The sequence below is a fragment of the Calliphora vicina genome, chromosome 4 (assembly GCF_958450345.1).
Source record: "Calliphora vicina chromosome 4, idCalVici1.1, whole genome shotgun sequence".
NCBI lineage: Eukaryota > Metazoa > Arthropoda > Insecta > Diptera > Calliphoridae > Calliphora > Calliphora vicina.
In genome coordinates this window covers 64,984,812-65,002,921 of record NC_088783.1, presented here as the reverse complement: position 1 = coordinate 65,002,921, position 18,110 = coordinate 64,984,812, and the positions used below count along the sequence as shown (strand labels likewise).

The 18,110-nt window shown below is 32.1% G+C and overlaps 1 protein-coding gene across 1 annotated transcript in view; it reads left to right on the top strand.

Annotated features, from left to right (window-relative positions):
* Positions 1–18,110, top strand: part of DIP-alpha (Dpr-interacting protein alpha) — a 74,128-nt gene that overhangs the window by 36,881 nt on the left and 19,137 nt on the right. Inside the window, exon 6 of the mRNA XM_065508803.1 lies at positions 16,332–16,451. Coding sequence (XP_065364875.1) covers positions 16,332–16,451 — 120 coding nt within the window. The remainder of the gene's footprint in view (positions 1–16,331; positions 16,452–18,110) is intronic.

Below are 18,110 nucleotides of genomic sequence, written 5' to 3'. Positions count from 1 at the left end.
AGATTACCTATAGAATGAACTCTATCGTCGGCTACAGTTCAGCAGGCAATCTACCGCCAGCTCCAGATTACTTTCAGATTAGCTATAGGAGGTCACCTATAGCCGTTAACAAATTACCCATCGAAAGCAATATATATCCGGCTCAAGATTCCCAATAGTATTCACTCTATAGCTAACTCTATATAACCTATAAAAAGCACTCTATAGCCGGCTCAAGATTACCTACAGAAAGCACTCTATAGCCATATCAAGATTACTTATAGAATGTAATCTATTTCCGCATACAGTTCGCCTAACGGAGGCAATATATCGCCAACTACAAATAACCTACAGCAGGCATTTTATCGACAGCTCCAGATTACTTTCAAATTACCTATAGAAGGTCATCTATAGCCGGGAACAGATTACCTATCTATCAAGATTACTTATTGAAGACACTCTGTACCCGGCTCAAGATTACGTATAGAATGCACTCTATAGCCGGCTTAATATTACCTATAGAAGGTCACATATAGCCGCCTACAGATATAGAATGGACTTTATAGCAGGCAACAGCTTATCTATAGAAGACAATCAATAGCCTTATCAAGATTACCTATAGCAGGCCATCAGTCGCCGGCTGCAGATAAACTATAGAATGCAATCTATAACCGGCTATAAGATTACATATAGAAGACACTCTATTACCAGATTAAGATTACCTATAGAATGCCATTTGTCATCGGCTCAAGATTAAGTATAGAAAGCACCTTGTCGCCGGCTTAAGTTTACCTATAGGCAATATACTAGGGTATTCATATGACTAATGATCGTTCGATTAATCAAATCATTTCTTACAAATAATTATTCGAACAATTTAAAAATGGCAATTTTCGAATAACGAATAATTCGAACAATTTTATGTAGAATAATCGATCACTGTAGATGAGTGTTCCGGTAGCTCCTTTTATCTATATATGTATATAAAAATGAAATGGTCCATGTATGTAATGTCATCACGTGAAAACGGCTGAAGCGACTTGGCTGATTTTTTTTTATTCGATTCGAAATTTTCAGGAGATGATTTGTAAAAATTAAAAAATTACGGCTAAAACCGGCTTTTTTGAGTCCATTCAACTGTAATAAAAAAGCCCCTAAAGTATGCAGTACAAATTTAGATATTTTATTTGAAAATAAATAAGAACAGCCAGGGTTGGAGAAACTTGACAAACTAACATTAGTAAATGCTAGTAAATATATAAATATTACTGCAAGAAGTTACAATTCTAAAAACAAATCTTGCAAAATTTTTAATTTAGGACTTGAACCAATGAAAATAAAAGGTACGGAATAAAATATTTGGTATTTAGCTGGCGAAATATTAGATTAATAATCAAAATTTTAACTTAGATTAAAGTGGAGTTGAATGTGATTTTGAAACGGTCGTCGAAAGTGATAATGAGGATGACATTTAAATTGATTACATTGAAATAGATGAAGGCCATGATCTTAAAATATATGTATATAAGTGATGTTATTAACCGCGTAGTAAGTGTTGCAAGAAAAACATATAGTTCGTCTTATACATGATTTTGAACATCGTTGAACATCTTTGTCTTACATGGTAATAAACTTTTTGCAAATGCGTTAATCTAGTGCAGACAATCTAGTGCAGTCTCACTTCTAATTAACTACGTTCACTGACAATGATATCAAACTTCGGACAGATTCCCTTTATTGTGTAATTCCTCAAAATCACTTTATTAAGCTAAGATTCAGCAACGTTGATAGAGCTTGATGTATAATACAATTTGTCATAAATAATTTAGAAAAAGTGAATAATTAATTCACTAAAGAATTAGTTACTCAATTTAAAACCCGAATTAATGAACGACATAAAAAAGTTCTTCATACGTTTATATTGTATTTGAATTCAGGGTCATGTCCAACCAGCTCAATTTTTTTAAAGCATAGCTCCAAAACGGTAACTAAAGGGTTTGCTAGTCAATTGTTTTGTAGATTGTTCGGGAGTTAATCTGATCAGAATATTTCTGTTGATAATTTAATGATGGACTTTGTTTTCGAATGTTTTTTAACATTATCAATACTTGAATTGTTAACTTTAACGTTATTTTTTGTTTTTTTTAACAATAAAATATTAAAAAACCGAAATCAAAACTTCATTCTTTACTTTTTTAAAAAATTTAAATTATTCGAATAATTCGATTAATTTTAAACGTGTGATAGAATTATTTGAACAAGTTAAAATCTCTTATTCGAATTATTCATTTTATTCGAACAAGAGAAAAATCGAATAATTCGAATACCCTACAATCTATATACAATACAAGATTCGGTTAGGTTTCCAGGCAGCCACGAAATGAAGAAAAAGAAGAGCAGCTCACATGGGTCCAAGCAATGGTCCCTTTGTGTTACCTGAAAGTAGAAGAAAACTGAAGAAATAGGGACAGATATAAGTGAAAAAGAGAGAAGGAGTAGATTGAAAAAAAGACAAAAAAAGTTAAGAAGGAGATGTATGAAGAAAGAGAGAGGGAGGAGATCTTAAGAAGTTACGTGTCTGGTCTTTTTAACCAATTACTACTTCCTATAAAGGCATTAATGCCCTCAAGCCAGAAAGACTATTTAGGGAACGATATCCCAGAAACCTTATTCGTAGATCTCCTAGTGCCGGACAATGACAAAGAAGATAAAAAATAGTCTCATCAGCCTCGTTTTCACAACTTCTGCAGAAGTCGTGGTATGGCAAACCAGGTCTCCTAGCGTGGTTACCAAAGGTGCAGTGTCCAGTTATGACCGCCACTACACCACTCAATTGTGAGCGTGTAAAGCCAAGAAGATGTGTTGTTCGTCCCCGATTTAATCGGGGCCATATCGTCCTGATTATAGTGCATTCACAATCCCATCTTGCCTGAGCGAGCTCATAGTAGAAGTTACTAATTTGTAGCTTGCATTTGGATAATAAAATCCCACATAGGAAATCTATGTCTCCGTCAGGTAACATGGCGCCTTTTTTCGCCAGATCATCGGCAACACAGTTGCCCATAGTATTCCCGTGTCCCCGTACCCACATGAGTACGACTGTTGAATGTCTCGCCATCCTGTTTAAGGACTGGACTAAATTAGATGTTGTGTATACACCTGTTAGGCATTATATGACTGACAGTCAGGCGTCAGTATATATACGAATATCCCTGTCTGAAATCTTGTTATAACTAAGCCAGTTAGCCGCCCTTTTGATGGCTGATATTTCAGCCTGAATAATGCTACATTCATTCGGAAGTCTAAAAGATAACCTAATATTGAGTTCCCGAATGTAGACAATATACAATACACACTTTCTCCATATTTATCAAAGTTTATTGATTTGTCTACAAACTACAGAAATTCCCAACTAACATTGTAATAAATATTAATTTTGAAATTTAAAATGACTAACTAAAAAAATTCTAAAACTTTAAATCAAAAAAATCACGTACACCGTATACCAAAGTAAATTAAACGAACATAAAAACTATGAAAAATTTAAAGAACACGTACAATGCACAACATAGTCAATGTTGTTGTTATTGTTGTATGTGTTAGTGGTAGTAGCAATTTGACAATACCTTTATGCGTCAAAATGAACACATACATAAATAGTGGAAGTAAAATGTTTGTATGCTGAGAGTACTACAGCTAACACTTAGACATATATCAACATTTCGGTATTCATCATTCATTTCCTGTTCGTCTTCTATAGCAGACATACATATATACATACTCTCAAACATTTTTTTTGTTGTTGCTGCTGCTACTACTGGTGATATCGTCTGACAGCAACAGCAGGACATTGTCCGCAATGTGGCAATGAAAACTGGTGTTGCATACACATAACTCACTTTAGTACTTAGTTGTACACATGATTTAACTGTTTTAAAATGTCCACTTTCCGAATCTCTCCTCTCTCTTTCTCTATCTTTCTCTGTTTTTACATACGTAAAACGTTGAATGTATGTGAGAGAATTTGTGCGTATATTTCTTTGCTGTAAATGAAGGTACGCACTGTGGGTTGAAATAAAAAATTAATGAAAGGGAATAATGCTAATTAGGGAATGCTATTGAAGAATGTTTGCCAAGACTACTTCCTGGACTTCTTTCATAATCAAATTCGTATTTTATTAAAGGTTTATGAAACAAACTTTCCATATAAAAAATTGGTCCAATTGGACCAAAGCGGCAAAGCTGATAATGACTACATTTCCTAGACTTTTTTTCCACATCCTTCACACATGCAATTGTATCTGTGTAAATTAGTGCCAATACAACTGCATAGATAATGTTTAGTATTGTTTGCTTTTATTGTTCACTTTTTCCTTTAACTGTTCGGCAACTATTCATGACGTTTTAATAGCATGTGAGTGTAACTATGCCTTATGTGTGCAAGTGTGTTTATGTGGAAGTTTTTTTGTATCTGTCAATCCTTGTTAACTTTTTGAGTCCTTTTGGACATCATCAAGGTTACATGTTCTTAATGGCTTACCACACTTTTTCTACAGCATGCAAAATACATACTACGTACATACGCAAAACTACATTCACAAAAACACAATCAGAAATGCAGCATCATCTATTATACGTGTGAAATATGCACTAGACAACATCAATTCCAGCGCTTATTTGAATTTCCTATAAATTCGTCGATTTTTCATGTAATTTAAGTGTCTATGTAGGTTCGAATGTGTTTTGTTGCTTTAACACACTATGGATTTTCTTGTTCTGTAATGTCATTTAAAGGTTGGTTGACTTGACTGCAATGATGTACGTTATATGAGTATCCTGCAATCGGAGAGAATATTTTTGTCGTTATGTATGTATGCTGCGGTCACAGGTTTAGTGAGGTTGGTAATTGTTGTCTGGTAAGGTCCTAAAGGATTTTGATGAAATTTCTCCATATATAAGTGCAAATATTAATAATTTCTCTTAGACATTTTGTATATCAACCAGTATTTAGTTAGTTTAAGATTGAAATATTTGACAATGTTCAATAGCTGATATATCTGAAAATGGCAACCAATAGGCTTTCAATCGCCGGTTCAAGATAACCTATGGAAACCATTAATCACTGGCGCAAGATAACATATAGAAGGCGATCTATAGCGGGCTACATATTACATATAGAAGACAATCTATAGCCGGCTCAAGATTATTTATAAAAAATCATCAGTCTCCTGCTCAAGAATACCTATAAAATGCGATTAATCGACGGCACAAGATTACCTATAAAAGGCACTCATTCGCCGGCTCCAGATTATCTGTAAAATGAAATCAATCAAATCAACCTATAAAACGCAATCAATCTCCCCGCTCTAGATTACCAATGAAAGACACTCAATCTCAGGCTTAAGGTTAAGTATAGAAGGCACTCAATCGCCAGCTCAAGATTACCTATAAAAGGCACACATTCGCCGGCTCCAGACAATCTCTAAAAGGCAATCAATCGCCGGCTTTAGATTACCAATGAAAAGTACTCAATCTCAGGCTCATGATTACCTATAGAAGGCACTCAATCGCCGAATCATGATTACATGATTATATAAAAGGCAATCAATCTCCAGCTCCAGATTATTTATAAAAGGCAATCAATCGCGGGCTCATGATTACCTATAAAAGGCAATCAATCTCGGGCTCACGATTACCTATAAAAGGCACTCAATAGCAGGCTCAAGATTACCTATAAAAGGCAATCAATCGCGGGCTCATGATTACCTATAAAAGGCACTCAATAGCAGGCTCAAGATTACCTATAAAAGGCAATCAATCGCGGGCTCATGATTACCTATAAAAGGCACTCAATAGCAGGCTCAATATTACCTATAAAAGGCAATCAATCACGGGCTCAAGATTACCTATAAAAAGCAATCAATCGCGGGCTCAAGATTACCTATAAAAGGCAATCAATCGCGGGCTCATGATTACCTATAAAAGGCAATCAATCGCGGGCTCACGATTACCTATAAAAGGCAATCAATCGCGGGCTCAAGATTACCTATCGAAGGCACTCCATAGCCGGCTTCAGATCATAAGTTGCCGGCTCCAGATTACCTATAGAAAGCAATCTTTCGCCAGCTCCAGATAAACTATAGAAAGAAATCTAAGGTCGGCTCCAGATTAAAAGAAAAAAATTACAGAATCAAAATTAACATTAAGAGTTAATCCTCCACGTTTGGAAAATATAATCTTCATGTGTTCTTGGTCTGCTGATTTGTTTAAAAATTGAAATGCCTTATACAAGGTGTTTAATTTAAAGCAAATTTCATGCATGTTTGCACATGTCATTAAACACATCTTTGACACTTTCATTATTAAACCCTGTCTCAACAACTCCTAAAGCAAATACAAAGTATTATATGTTGTTTAACTTTAATATTTGTGGCCAAAAATAATTCCTCTCTCTCAAAAAAAAAAATGCAAAAAACCACTAACTTGACTGTCTATACAGCACGTACCATATACATACATAGATGATGCATCACCAAAGAAAAACTCTGCTGTATCGATACGTTGGACAAAAGCCACTAGTACAGCGACCATAATTTTCTTTATACAGCAGTCACTGCTTCAATGCTTCCACTGGCTGCATTGAGGTCTGAACATGTTTAGGACATCATTACTGCATATTTGTGGTTTTAGTTTACCGCAACTCAGCCGCAACATGCAATCATGTTAAAGACAATAGAATTGTTAGGCAGAGGAAGAAGGGAGGGGCAAACAAAATGGACTGGGCAGTAAATATAATTACAAAAGAATTTAAATTTTAAGTAACATAAAAAGCTAAAAGAAAAATTCAAAATTTTAATTATTATTGTCTTGATAAAATGTCACTCTTAATTAAATTATGCATGTATTTTGCTAGAGCTCTTTAGTGTTTTTGTAGTATTTTTAAATCAATTAATTTTTCTAACCTCTTTTTAAATGAATTTAACAGAAAATTCATTAGACTAAATTTTTTTATTTTATATATGTATGCTGCTCGACTTTTGTTTTTAAAGAAAAGTTTAAATTTAATTGTTTCTATTTGTAACACGATCTAAAGAAATTGTAGAAGCTGTAGACAAAAAAAACTAACCTATTGCCTTTTCAATTAAAAACCTCAATAAAAGTTTTTTTCTTGTTTTTTGTTCTAAGCCTATGAATTCAAACTGACCACAAAATTTCACACATGTATCATCCAATATCTGTGTAGAAGAAGAAGAAGATGAATCTCATCATCATCAGTATTGACACAAGCATCATCATCATCATCAACTACCTTTAACCACAGGTTTTTTTCTAATATAGTAAATTCAGGGTAAAACTTCAAGTTGCAATGGGCCTTAATTGCATTTAAAGGAAATAGACTAATTTCAGAAGGAGATTCAGAATTACGGATAGATTGTTTATTTTTCTCAACAGACATCTTAAAGTAAATAGTGCCTCATATAGGTAATCTGAAGCCAGCTGTAAAGTTCCTTCTACAGGTTATCAGGAGCCGCCTATAGAGTGCCTACTATAGGTAATCTGGATCCGGCTCTAGAGAGTCTTCTATAAGTTATCTAGAGTGCTTTCTATAGATAATCCGGAATGGCGATTGAGTGCCCTTTATATGTAATCTTGAGCCGGCGATTGAGTGCCTTTTATAGGTAGTCTTGAGCCGGCGATTGAGTGCCTTTTATAGGTAGTATTGAGCCGGCGATTGAGTGCCTTTTATAGGTAATCTTGAGCCGGCGATTGAGTGCCTTTTATAGGTAATCTTGAGCCGGCGATTGAATGCCTTTTATAGGTAATCTTGAGCCAGCGATTGAGTGCCTTTTATAGGTAATCTTGAGCCGGCGATTGAGTGCCTTTTATAGGTAATCTTGAGCCGGCGATTGAGTGCCTTTTATAGGTAATCTTGAGCCGGCGATTGAGTGCCTTTTATAGGTAATCTTGAGCCGGCGATTGAGTGCCTTTTATAGGTAATCTTGAGCCGGCGATTGAGTGCCTTTTATAGGTAATCTTGAGCCGGCGATTGAGTGCCTTTTATAGGTAATCTTGAGCCGGCGATTGAGTGCCTTTTATAGGTAATCTTGAGCCGGCGATTGAGTGCCTTTTATAGGTAATCTTGAGCCGGCGATTGAGTGCCTTTTATAGGTAATCTTGAGCCGGCGATTGAGTGCCTTTTATAGGTAATCTTGAGCCAGCGATTGAGTGCCTTTTATAGGTAATCTTGAGCCGGCGATTGAGTGCCTTTTATAGGTAATCTTGAGCCGGCGATTGAGTGCCTTTTATAGGTAATCTTGAGCCGGCGATTGAGTGCCTTTTATAGGTAATCTTGAGCCAGCGATTGAGTGCCTTTTATAGGTAATCTTGAGCCGGCGATTGAGTGCCTTTTATAGGTAATCTTGAGCCAGCGATTGAGTGCCTTTTATAGGTAATCTTGAGCCGGCGATTGAGTGCCTTTTATAGGTAATCTTGAGCCGGCGATTGAGTGCCTTTTATAGGTAATCTTGAGCCGGCGATTGAGTGCCTTTTATAGGTAATCTTGAGCCGGCGATTGAGTGCCTTTTATAGGTAATCTTGAGCCGGCGATTGAGTGCCTTTTATAGGTAATCTTGAGCCGGCGATTGAGTGCCTTTTTAAGATTATCTTGAGCCGGCGATTGATTGTCTTTAGAGCCTGATATAGGTAGCATTCTCTTGGTAATGTAGATCCGGCTATAGATAGAGTACTATATCTAACATAAATCCTTATGTAGTTGGCTTTATCTAGATAGATGGCCTTCTTATTGTTAATCTGGCGCCTGCTCTAGATGATCTTTAATAGATAAGAAGTCGGCGATTGATCGTCTTTTAGAGCTAATCTTAACCAGACAATTAATTGAATTTTTGAGGCTGGCGTTTCACTGCTTTTCAAGCTAAATCTTTAGAGTATTATTTATATAAAAACTGCTGAGCTGTTAGATGGCAACTATTTTTAAAAAATTTCAGAATGACGATAGCCTTTTATCTAATAAGAGCCCCTTATACTTTTATTCCTTGAATTTCTCATAATTAGAGATGCACCTGTTGTTTCAAAAGAACATTGTATGTAGGCATATTTTAACATGCAACATTTATATACATATACTGTGTAGTTAGTGTACTACAGGCATGAAGAAGACAAATGCACTCAAGCATAGAAATCAATTAAAATCACATCACTTTAAAATTTCAACTTTCTCAATATTGTTGCAAGAATATTGCAACATATGAGTACTTCAAACCTTTACTTTACCATGTGTATGTGTGTTTTTATCTATGTATTGTAAAACAATATCTAAAAATAGCTTTTGTCTCTAAACAATACAAAAGATTTTTTGAAAATTTTGTGAATAAAAGATTTTTCTAACCAAAAAATAACTTACCCGACCCTTAAAAACATTTTCAGACTCATAGAATGTTGGATGAGGTTTAACTGAAAGAAACTGTTTTTTTTTTTTGTTTCTTTTTTACTTGATAAACAACTAATGCAATCTATTGACAACTAAAACCACAAATTTTCCAAGAATGTGAGTTTGTGTTAGTGCTTGTGTATCTGTGTGAATTGTAATGAAGAGAGTCGAGTCAAAACCAAAAATACTCGACAAAATATAAAACTCTTATAACACATCAAATGGATTTACAAGCAAACCTTATATTTGTATGTATATAAATATGAATGCAAATATGCATCCCAGTAAAATGATCAATTTTGGTTCAAAAATTTCCACATGTCTTAGGGAATACGCAAATATGCATTCTTCGGTTTTAACTTACTGTGAAAATGATAAGTCTAATTCATAATCAGAAATCATAAGTGACGAATCGTATATGAACTATATTTCTTATTCCATATCCTGGTTTGAAAGTAAAAAACATTTGCCTGGTTACTAGGTTAAAATTAAACTAATGTTTGCAGGTATTTGGCCTCTTCTGCATGTATACCCTACTCCACCATAGTGGTGATGCTTTATTGCATTTGTGCTGTCAAACTATTAGTCTAATATCCAATGATTTTAAAATTTCCGTCCTTCAGTACATCTATCTTGCTATCCATATAACCCTTGTGCGCAAAGTACAGGTGGCAATTTTTAAGATATTTCCATACGATTTGTCACGTAAATTTGTTCGGCACAAATACGAGGCCTATTGAAAACGGTTCAAATCCGTTTATTTTTTTTATCATTTTTTGCAATTAACGTCAGATTTATATAGATATCCAAACAAATTCCTCCACAAATAAATTTTATATAAAAAAAATCACATTTAAAAATGCTATGCTCATCCGAAACACACTTAAACCAGCATAAATATTATTAAAATAATGAAATTCAAGTTATATTTAACAAAACTTTCATATAGAAATAAATCATGTGACCTAGTTTCATGGCGATCGGACCATAATTGGTCATAGCTCCCATAAAAGGCCCACTTCCAAAAATTACTTTAACATAAGTCTCTTAATATACTCAGTGTAGGGTATTCCATGATCGGTCTTGATATTTTTACTTGTCTTATTGTAAAGACTTGTATACCTATGTATTAATTTCTGATTTTTAGAGCAGTATGAATCAATGTATAAAGTGACAATAAATTATTTACTTGTAGTACTAGGAAACAAAACTTTCTGCAACTTTATATTGCATATACAATACACTCAAATGTATGTAAGTATGTATTTATTAGAGTGGCCCTTATTTTTAATTTTTTGCTAACAAGGACTAAAATTGTTCTGCGTCAGCTATAAAAAAATTCGGAAAAGTTGAGCAAATCGGATAACGGTTAGAGTTAGCTCATTTTATTTAAAGTTTCGAGTTTTGTTGAAAAGCTATTCAATTACCAGCAAATTCTGTATTTCATTTACCCACAAATATTTAAATATAAAAAATTCGAAGTAAGTGTGTTACATTCGGCTGTGCCGAATCTTGTATACCCACCATCAATATATTGTTTGGGCTTTCTATGGGGACATGAATCAGTTATGGCCCGAACTGAACAAAATTTGATAGAGTGATTAATTTCTTAAAACTCTAAATGATTTATGTCTAAATTTATGCTAATAAAGGGGTTACTAGGGAGGTTCAATTATGTAGCGATCCTCACAACAGTTGGATTTAGGTTCCTAGGAACAAATGGGGCAAAAAATGGGACACGAAGCTTGAAGACCAAGAATTGGAGGCATTACTTCATGAAAATTGTTGTCAAACTAAATAAAGAGTTTGCTAAATCATTGGAAGATACTCAATCAACAATTTCAAAATATTTGCAAGCAGAAGGCTTCAAAAGTAGGAAAATGGTGTACCATACGAATTGAAGCTGAGAGACTTTGAAGGACGATTCAGTATGTCTGAAATTTTGCACCGAATCATTACTTACGATAACTCGAAGCGTAAAATATCGTATATGTAGCCCGGCCAAGTAGCCGAATCGACACTAAAGCAATGGCGCTAAAGTAATGCTCTGTATTACGTGGGAGCAAAAGGGTATATTATGAGCTGCTGAAATCTGACCAAACCATCATAGGGAACCTGTACCGAATACAGCATGTTTTTCTGAAGCGAGCATTGACCGAAAAACGCTCGGAATATGCGGCCATTAGAGTGTCCCAAAAAAATGTTTGGAATTTCGGAACGCATACCCTCTATTTTTTTTATATATATAAAACTATAGTTAAATATGAAATTTTTTTTTCTATCATGATTGTAACCCGTGCCGACTTGCGATTTAGTTTTGTGGTGCATTTACAAGGGGAAAAAAAGCAATTTTTTTAGTTTTTGTAAAAATTTTGCCATTAAATAATTACTTTAGCAATTTAATTTAAAAGAATCGATATGTGTACGTAATTGTTGTTCTAATAATACATAAAACATAAAAATTGGTTAAAAAATGTTAAAGTTATTAAAAAATCGCCAGGCCATTAACGTGTCTCATACCACTAGAAAAAGAAACGTAGGAACAGAATTAACATATTTTGAGAAATATTAAAATAAGAGCGTATTTTTACTTAAAATATATCCATATTTATTTGTAAATGAGTTTTTGTCCTCATAGGATACCGTTAACCTATTCGCAGGTATGACCAAAAAAAAATATTTTTTTTAACGGCAGTTTCAAAACTCCAATTTCAAATTTTTAAAAATTTTGTTAAACAAATTTCAGAATTTGTTGATTATCACTTGGGGATTTATTGTCAACATAATAGGGAATAAAAATGTCAATACCTCCTAAGTTTTTCCGTACCTGCGATTTAAATTTAGCGATTTTCGAGAAAAACAAATTTTTTGGCCATATTTTGGCGAATGAGCCGAATTGCCTTACTGTTATGATTTTTAAGTAAAATCTATTCAGAATATTATAGTCCATGTAATTCTAAATATAGTCTGAAAGTTTTACTAAAATCGGAAAACGTCGACCCTTAAATCGAGAAGGTCAAAGGTCAAATTTTTCAATATTTGGAATTTCTGATGGAAAAATAGCGAAATGTTATATATTTTTGGGCCGATTTTGATAAAACTTAAGAAAAATATAACATGTCTAGTACTTATAATAACAGCACAAAAATTAAAATTAATACTTAATAGCACTTGGGGTTAAAATTACCCCAAACTTCTAAAACCATTAAAAAATAGTCCATTTCAATAGTGCTGATGAAAATTTGATTTTTATAGGAAACAAACTTTAAAATATTGTGTTGTGTATTAGAAAATAGTATTACGAAACCATTTTGAAAAATGTTCACAATTTTGTTCAATTTTGACAACACATTTTTCAAACAGCAAAATATTGTATTTATACCTGATTTTTGCTTTAATAACGTAATTAATTTTTTATTAAGAATTTTTGAATAATAAAATTGATTTTAACCCTTTAGTGTACTTTTGATTTATTATTATATTTTGATTTATATAATGATTGAATTTAATTAACTCTGAAAAACATTAAAGTTAGCACCATTCATATCGAATGTGTTTTTCGTGATTTTAAAAGCTGCGTGTCTTTTTAACGCCAAGTGCTATTAAGGGTTAATTTACTTTTTATGCTATTATTATAAATACTAGACTTTATGTTATACTTTTCTTGAGTTTCATCAAAATCGGACCAAAAATATATAACATTTCGCTATTTTTCCATGAGAAATTCCAAATATTGAAAAATTTTACCTTTGACCTTCTCGATTTAAGGGTTGACGTTTTCCGATTTTAGTAAAACTTTCAGACTATATTTAAAATTACATGGACTATAATATTCTGAATAGCTTTTACTTAATCATCATAACAGTAAGGAAATTCGGCTCATTCGCCAAAATATGGCCAAAAAATCGGGCAGCCACAATAATATCCCCATGTTAAATTCTACCGTTAATAACGTTCCTCTTGGGTTGACGATTGACTAGTAGTAGTTTTCAGTGGCTAACTATTTCGACATGGCAGAACTAGTTCAATTAACTAAAGAGTAAATTCAAGTAAAATAAAGTCATGTAAAATATACCACATCGATGATACTCACAGATGATGCAGAAAATGCAAAAATTGAGAGTAGACTCACATGCAATTCTTAATAACAATCAGAGAGCATTATTAAGTAGACTTCTGTAGCTTAGTGATTAAAATACTTGAAATAGCTATCTGAAAAATATTTGTTATCAAATGCTGGAGTATTAGTACTATTGAATTTAATAGTGAAGTGTTATGACCAGGGAAACCGGAAATATGCTCTAAAAAAAGCGTTTTAAGCGCTTTAAATATGCAGTAAAAACTTTAAAATATGCTCTTAAAATTTAAAAAATATGCTCTTAAAAAAACAAACTTTTACATACTTTTAAACAAAAAAAAAATCAATACAATTCATTTCTAAAAAGGTAAAGTAACATAAAATAAACAAAAATAACACGAACTAAAACAAGTGTAACAAAAAATAAATACAACATAAAAACTATAGGAACTTAATCTATGAAAAGGCCTCGAGAGGTATTTTTTGATGATATTTGATATAAATATAAAGTCACTTCTTCAATTAAGGTTATTATTGCAATAAATTACAAAATATTGACTTAAATTTAATAAAAATCGTTGCCTATTGGATCTGAAAACATTTTTATACATAGAAAATGTTCTTTTGACATCAATTGATGTTATAGGAGCAAATTTAAAAGACAATATTTCTTTAACACTTAGAACGGTTAAGTTTGAATTAGAACTAAAATTTGATATTTAGATGGCGCTATTATTAAAATAGTGCTTATTTTATATTAAAACAAGTAAGAGAGCTATATTCGGCTGTGCCGGTTTGGTTTTTTTTGTTTAAATTTTTTTTTTTTTTGTTTTTTAAATTTTTTTTTTAAATTTAAAAAAAAAAATTTTTGTTTTTTAAATTTTTTTTTTCCTGAAAAGCCATCTATTTTTCAATTTTAAACAAAGGAAGTAAAAACCTGTAACACAACAGCGAAAAATAAGTAAGACAAAATTTGTTTTTGATAAAGTCAAAATATGCTATTAAACAGTAAAATATGCTCTAAAAACGCAAAAATATGGCATAAATATGCTCTTAAAAGAAATATATGCAAACATATGCATTTAAGGATAAAATATGCCAAAATATGCACTAACAAATCGATGCCAAAATTCTTAAATAGTTCTGAAACGTGTAAATTCTTATCCATGTGCTCATTAGACTCACCAGAAAAAACATGCATTTGCATATTTTGGTTTCCCTGGTTATGACAATCGGCCACCTGCAATGTTATCCACATATTAAATTCACCACTTTATAACGTTGCTCTTGGGTTGAAGGTTCATTAGGAATTCACAGGATCTCAGACTTAGAGGAACTGCTTAGTTCAATGAACTACAGAGAACATTCAGAATTTATTAGAATCAAAATACAATTTGTTTAATTTTTTGAAATTACATTTACAAAAATTATGAAAATTTGGAATATAGTTTTGAATCGTATTATAATGATAATGAGCAAATTAAATACAAAAACCAACACCCACCTTAAAGCATACAAATCTTCTCAGGATCACTTTCTGAGTCGATTAAGCGAAGTCCGTTCGTCTATCTGTAAATGTAAACCTTGTAATCAAACTACTGGTCGCAATTTCAAAGATAATTCGACAAAATTTGGTACAAGCTCTTCATAAAGCTAAATAATTGCCACCTTAATATACATATGTACTCGTATGTATGTATGTATATCCATTTACAATGTGGTTTATATTTATTTATGTGTGTTTGTGTAAATTTGTTAAAAATTAATCTATAAAAGTTGTTGAAATTCAATTTCAATAGTCCTAGTAGTAGAATCATGTATTATTATTTTTTCTTTCTTTTCTAGAAAATTTAATTTGTAAAAAATAAAAATTAATTTAAAGCCAACAAGAAATCTTAAGACTTTGACACTTTACTAAATGCTTTTGCTATAAAACAGTATTAAATTGATTTTAAACTTTAATTTGTTTAAAATTTTACTTTTAAATTTAAAGGATTTTGAGCTTTTAAAATTTTACATATTTGTTGGATAGAAAACTCAACAATACCTATATATTTAAGGTTGAATGATGTTTCAAATATTTAATTGGAATATTATAAAGTAATCAACACTTTGGGTGAGAGATCATTACCAATAGCCATCAGTGACTAAAAGTAATGGTCAACTTTAACTAGCAGATGGGAACAATAATTAACAACAGGTAGCTTGCTAGCTTCCAATGTCCTGCGGTGAAAGGACTGCTACTACAGTTGACCAAGATTGATTTACCGGATTATACCATGGCAAATCCTAATTCTAGAGTGAGAGCTAGCAATATTGCGGTCAAAAAGGCAGTGGTCAGATATGCCAGTTAGAAATACAAGATTTATTTCCAAAATATTTTGAGATCTTGCCGCCCAGTGCACCGTGGATCTAAGTAGCCTTCATCAGTATTTGCTACTAACAGAATTTTTATTTAAAGCCGATATTTTCTCGTCTTGGCTGAGCTAGCAACTATCATTGTGACGTTTCTTTGATGAAGCCTTCCTGGGCTTCCGCTGTTTATATTGTAAATTATGCTTTTGACGAAAAATACAACAAGTTTGCCTAATTGATTACATTCCTATGAACAAAATAAGTCTTTTAATTTTTTTTTTACAATTTCTGACCTTAATAATTTTACAATTTATTTCCATCATAAACAATTTAGCTCATAAACATTAACAATGATTTATAATCTTCACCACTACTTACACATACTTTTGTTGCAAACAAAAATGTTTTTACTGTCTATATCTGTTTAATGTCCTTTGTTATATGTATATATTTTTTTCTCTCTCTTTGCAGTTCATCCTGTTATTCAAGTACCAAATCAATTAGTCGGTGCACCACTTGGTACTGATGTTCAAATTGAATGTCACGTAGAGGCTTCACCAAAATCAATTAACTACTGGATTAAGGACACTGGTAAGTTTGTGTGTCAAAACTATGTATCTATGTATGAATGTATATACGAATATATGTAATGGCGTGAGCCAGCGACTGAGTGTATTTGGGTAAGGATGTTAAATGTGTTCATGAACACCATACATACCTAAACGATTTACTCTCACATACTTACACATGTTGTACACTTGCACGAGTACAAACGGAAACAGCTACACTTTAAAATATTTTATGAGTTGAGTGTAACAACAGCAACATGAAACGTTTTATGGGCAGCCCATGTTATTTCGTAGTTATTTTTAAATTTTATAGACATTTACAACAGAAGGTGCTGCAATATGTAAAATTTTATAATAGTTTTACATCTTTCGTTGTGTTTTTTTTTTAATTCACAAGCACAGTCATTAGTCAAATTTTTGAGGCAAATGGGTAATTTGGGGGACGTTGTCTTTTACTGTAAACACAATATTAATATTAGTTTGAAAACATCTTAACATTACTTCATAAAAACAACGAATGTCAATAATGCGTATTGTTATGTTTTTACCTTTTAACAAGTAAGAGAGCTATATTCGGCTTTGCCGAATCTTATATACCCTCCACAAAATTTTACTTCAAAATACAAATTTTACATATTTTTAGGTAAACAAAATTTATTTTTTTCCAGTTGTTTTTTTAATTTTTCGGGAAAATTTTTTTTTCGAATTGTTATTTTAAAATTTTTTAAATTTTTAATTTTTTTTTTTTGTTGAAAAAAAAATTTGGGTAAAAAATATTTTTTCCGATTTTAACCCATTGTAGGTCCAACTTACTACGGTCTTATACACGTTTTTGCAAAGGTCTTTGAAATATGTATCATTAGATATCCATATTGTCTATATTATTGACTTAGTAATGCAGATATAGGTGGTAGGGTTTTTATCCCGGGAATTCCCGATACAAATTTCCAGGGAATTTACCCAATTTTTCAATACTCGATTCCCGAGATTTTTAGTCGAGAATCCCAAGATTAAAAACTGACGAAAATACATAGAAAACAAGTTAGAACTCTATTTTTTTCCACCAAAAACAGTTTTCTACAGTTTTTTGCGTATATCTTGGCAATAATTGACCGCTTATTTTTATTTATTTGGGGTTTTTCGGATGAAAATTTCAAAAGAGAATTAATTCATTAATTATAGAATCTATTTCTTATTGAATTATTCTAATTTCTTTAAATTTCTTCTTCAAATCCATAACAAAATAGCTTCATAAATTTATTAATTGATTAAATTTTTCTTCAATTCAAATCTAGTACAAAAAGGTTTAACCCTCTAACCGTCCAATTTTATTTCGAAGTAAAATAATATACCAGGTTATTGTTTGAAAAAAAAGAAATACGTTGGAATAAAAACAAACAAAAGACAAGTTCATTACACATATTTACCATTATAAAGGGAAAAATAACCAAATAAAGCAGCATTACATACATTTAACATACCCGCCTAAAGGCAGCCTTGCCGGTTAGAGGGTTAAGACAATGTTTTCAATTAATTTTGTAAATGATTTGATTTAACAAAAATTTAATAATTCAAAGTTTAAATAAATTCTGTTATTAATTAACTTTTAAATTAATTCAGTTTAAACAAAGGCTTTGGAATGAATCTAAAAAATTAAGTATTAGGAATGGATTTATGGAAT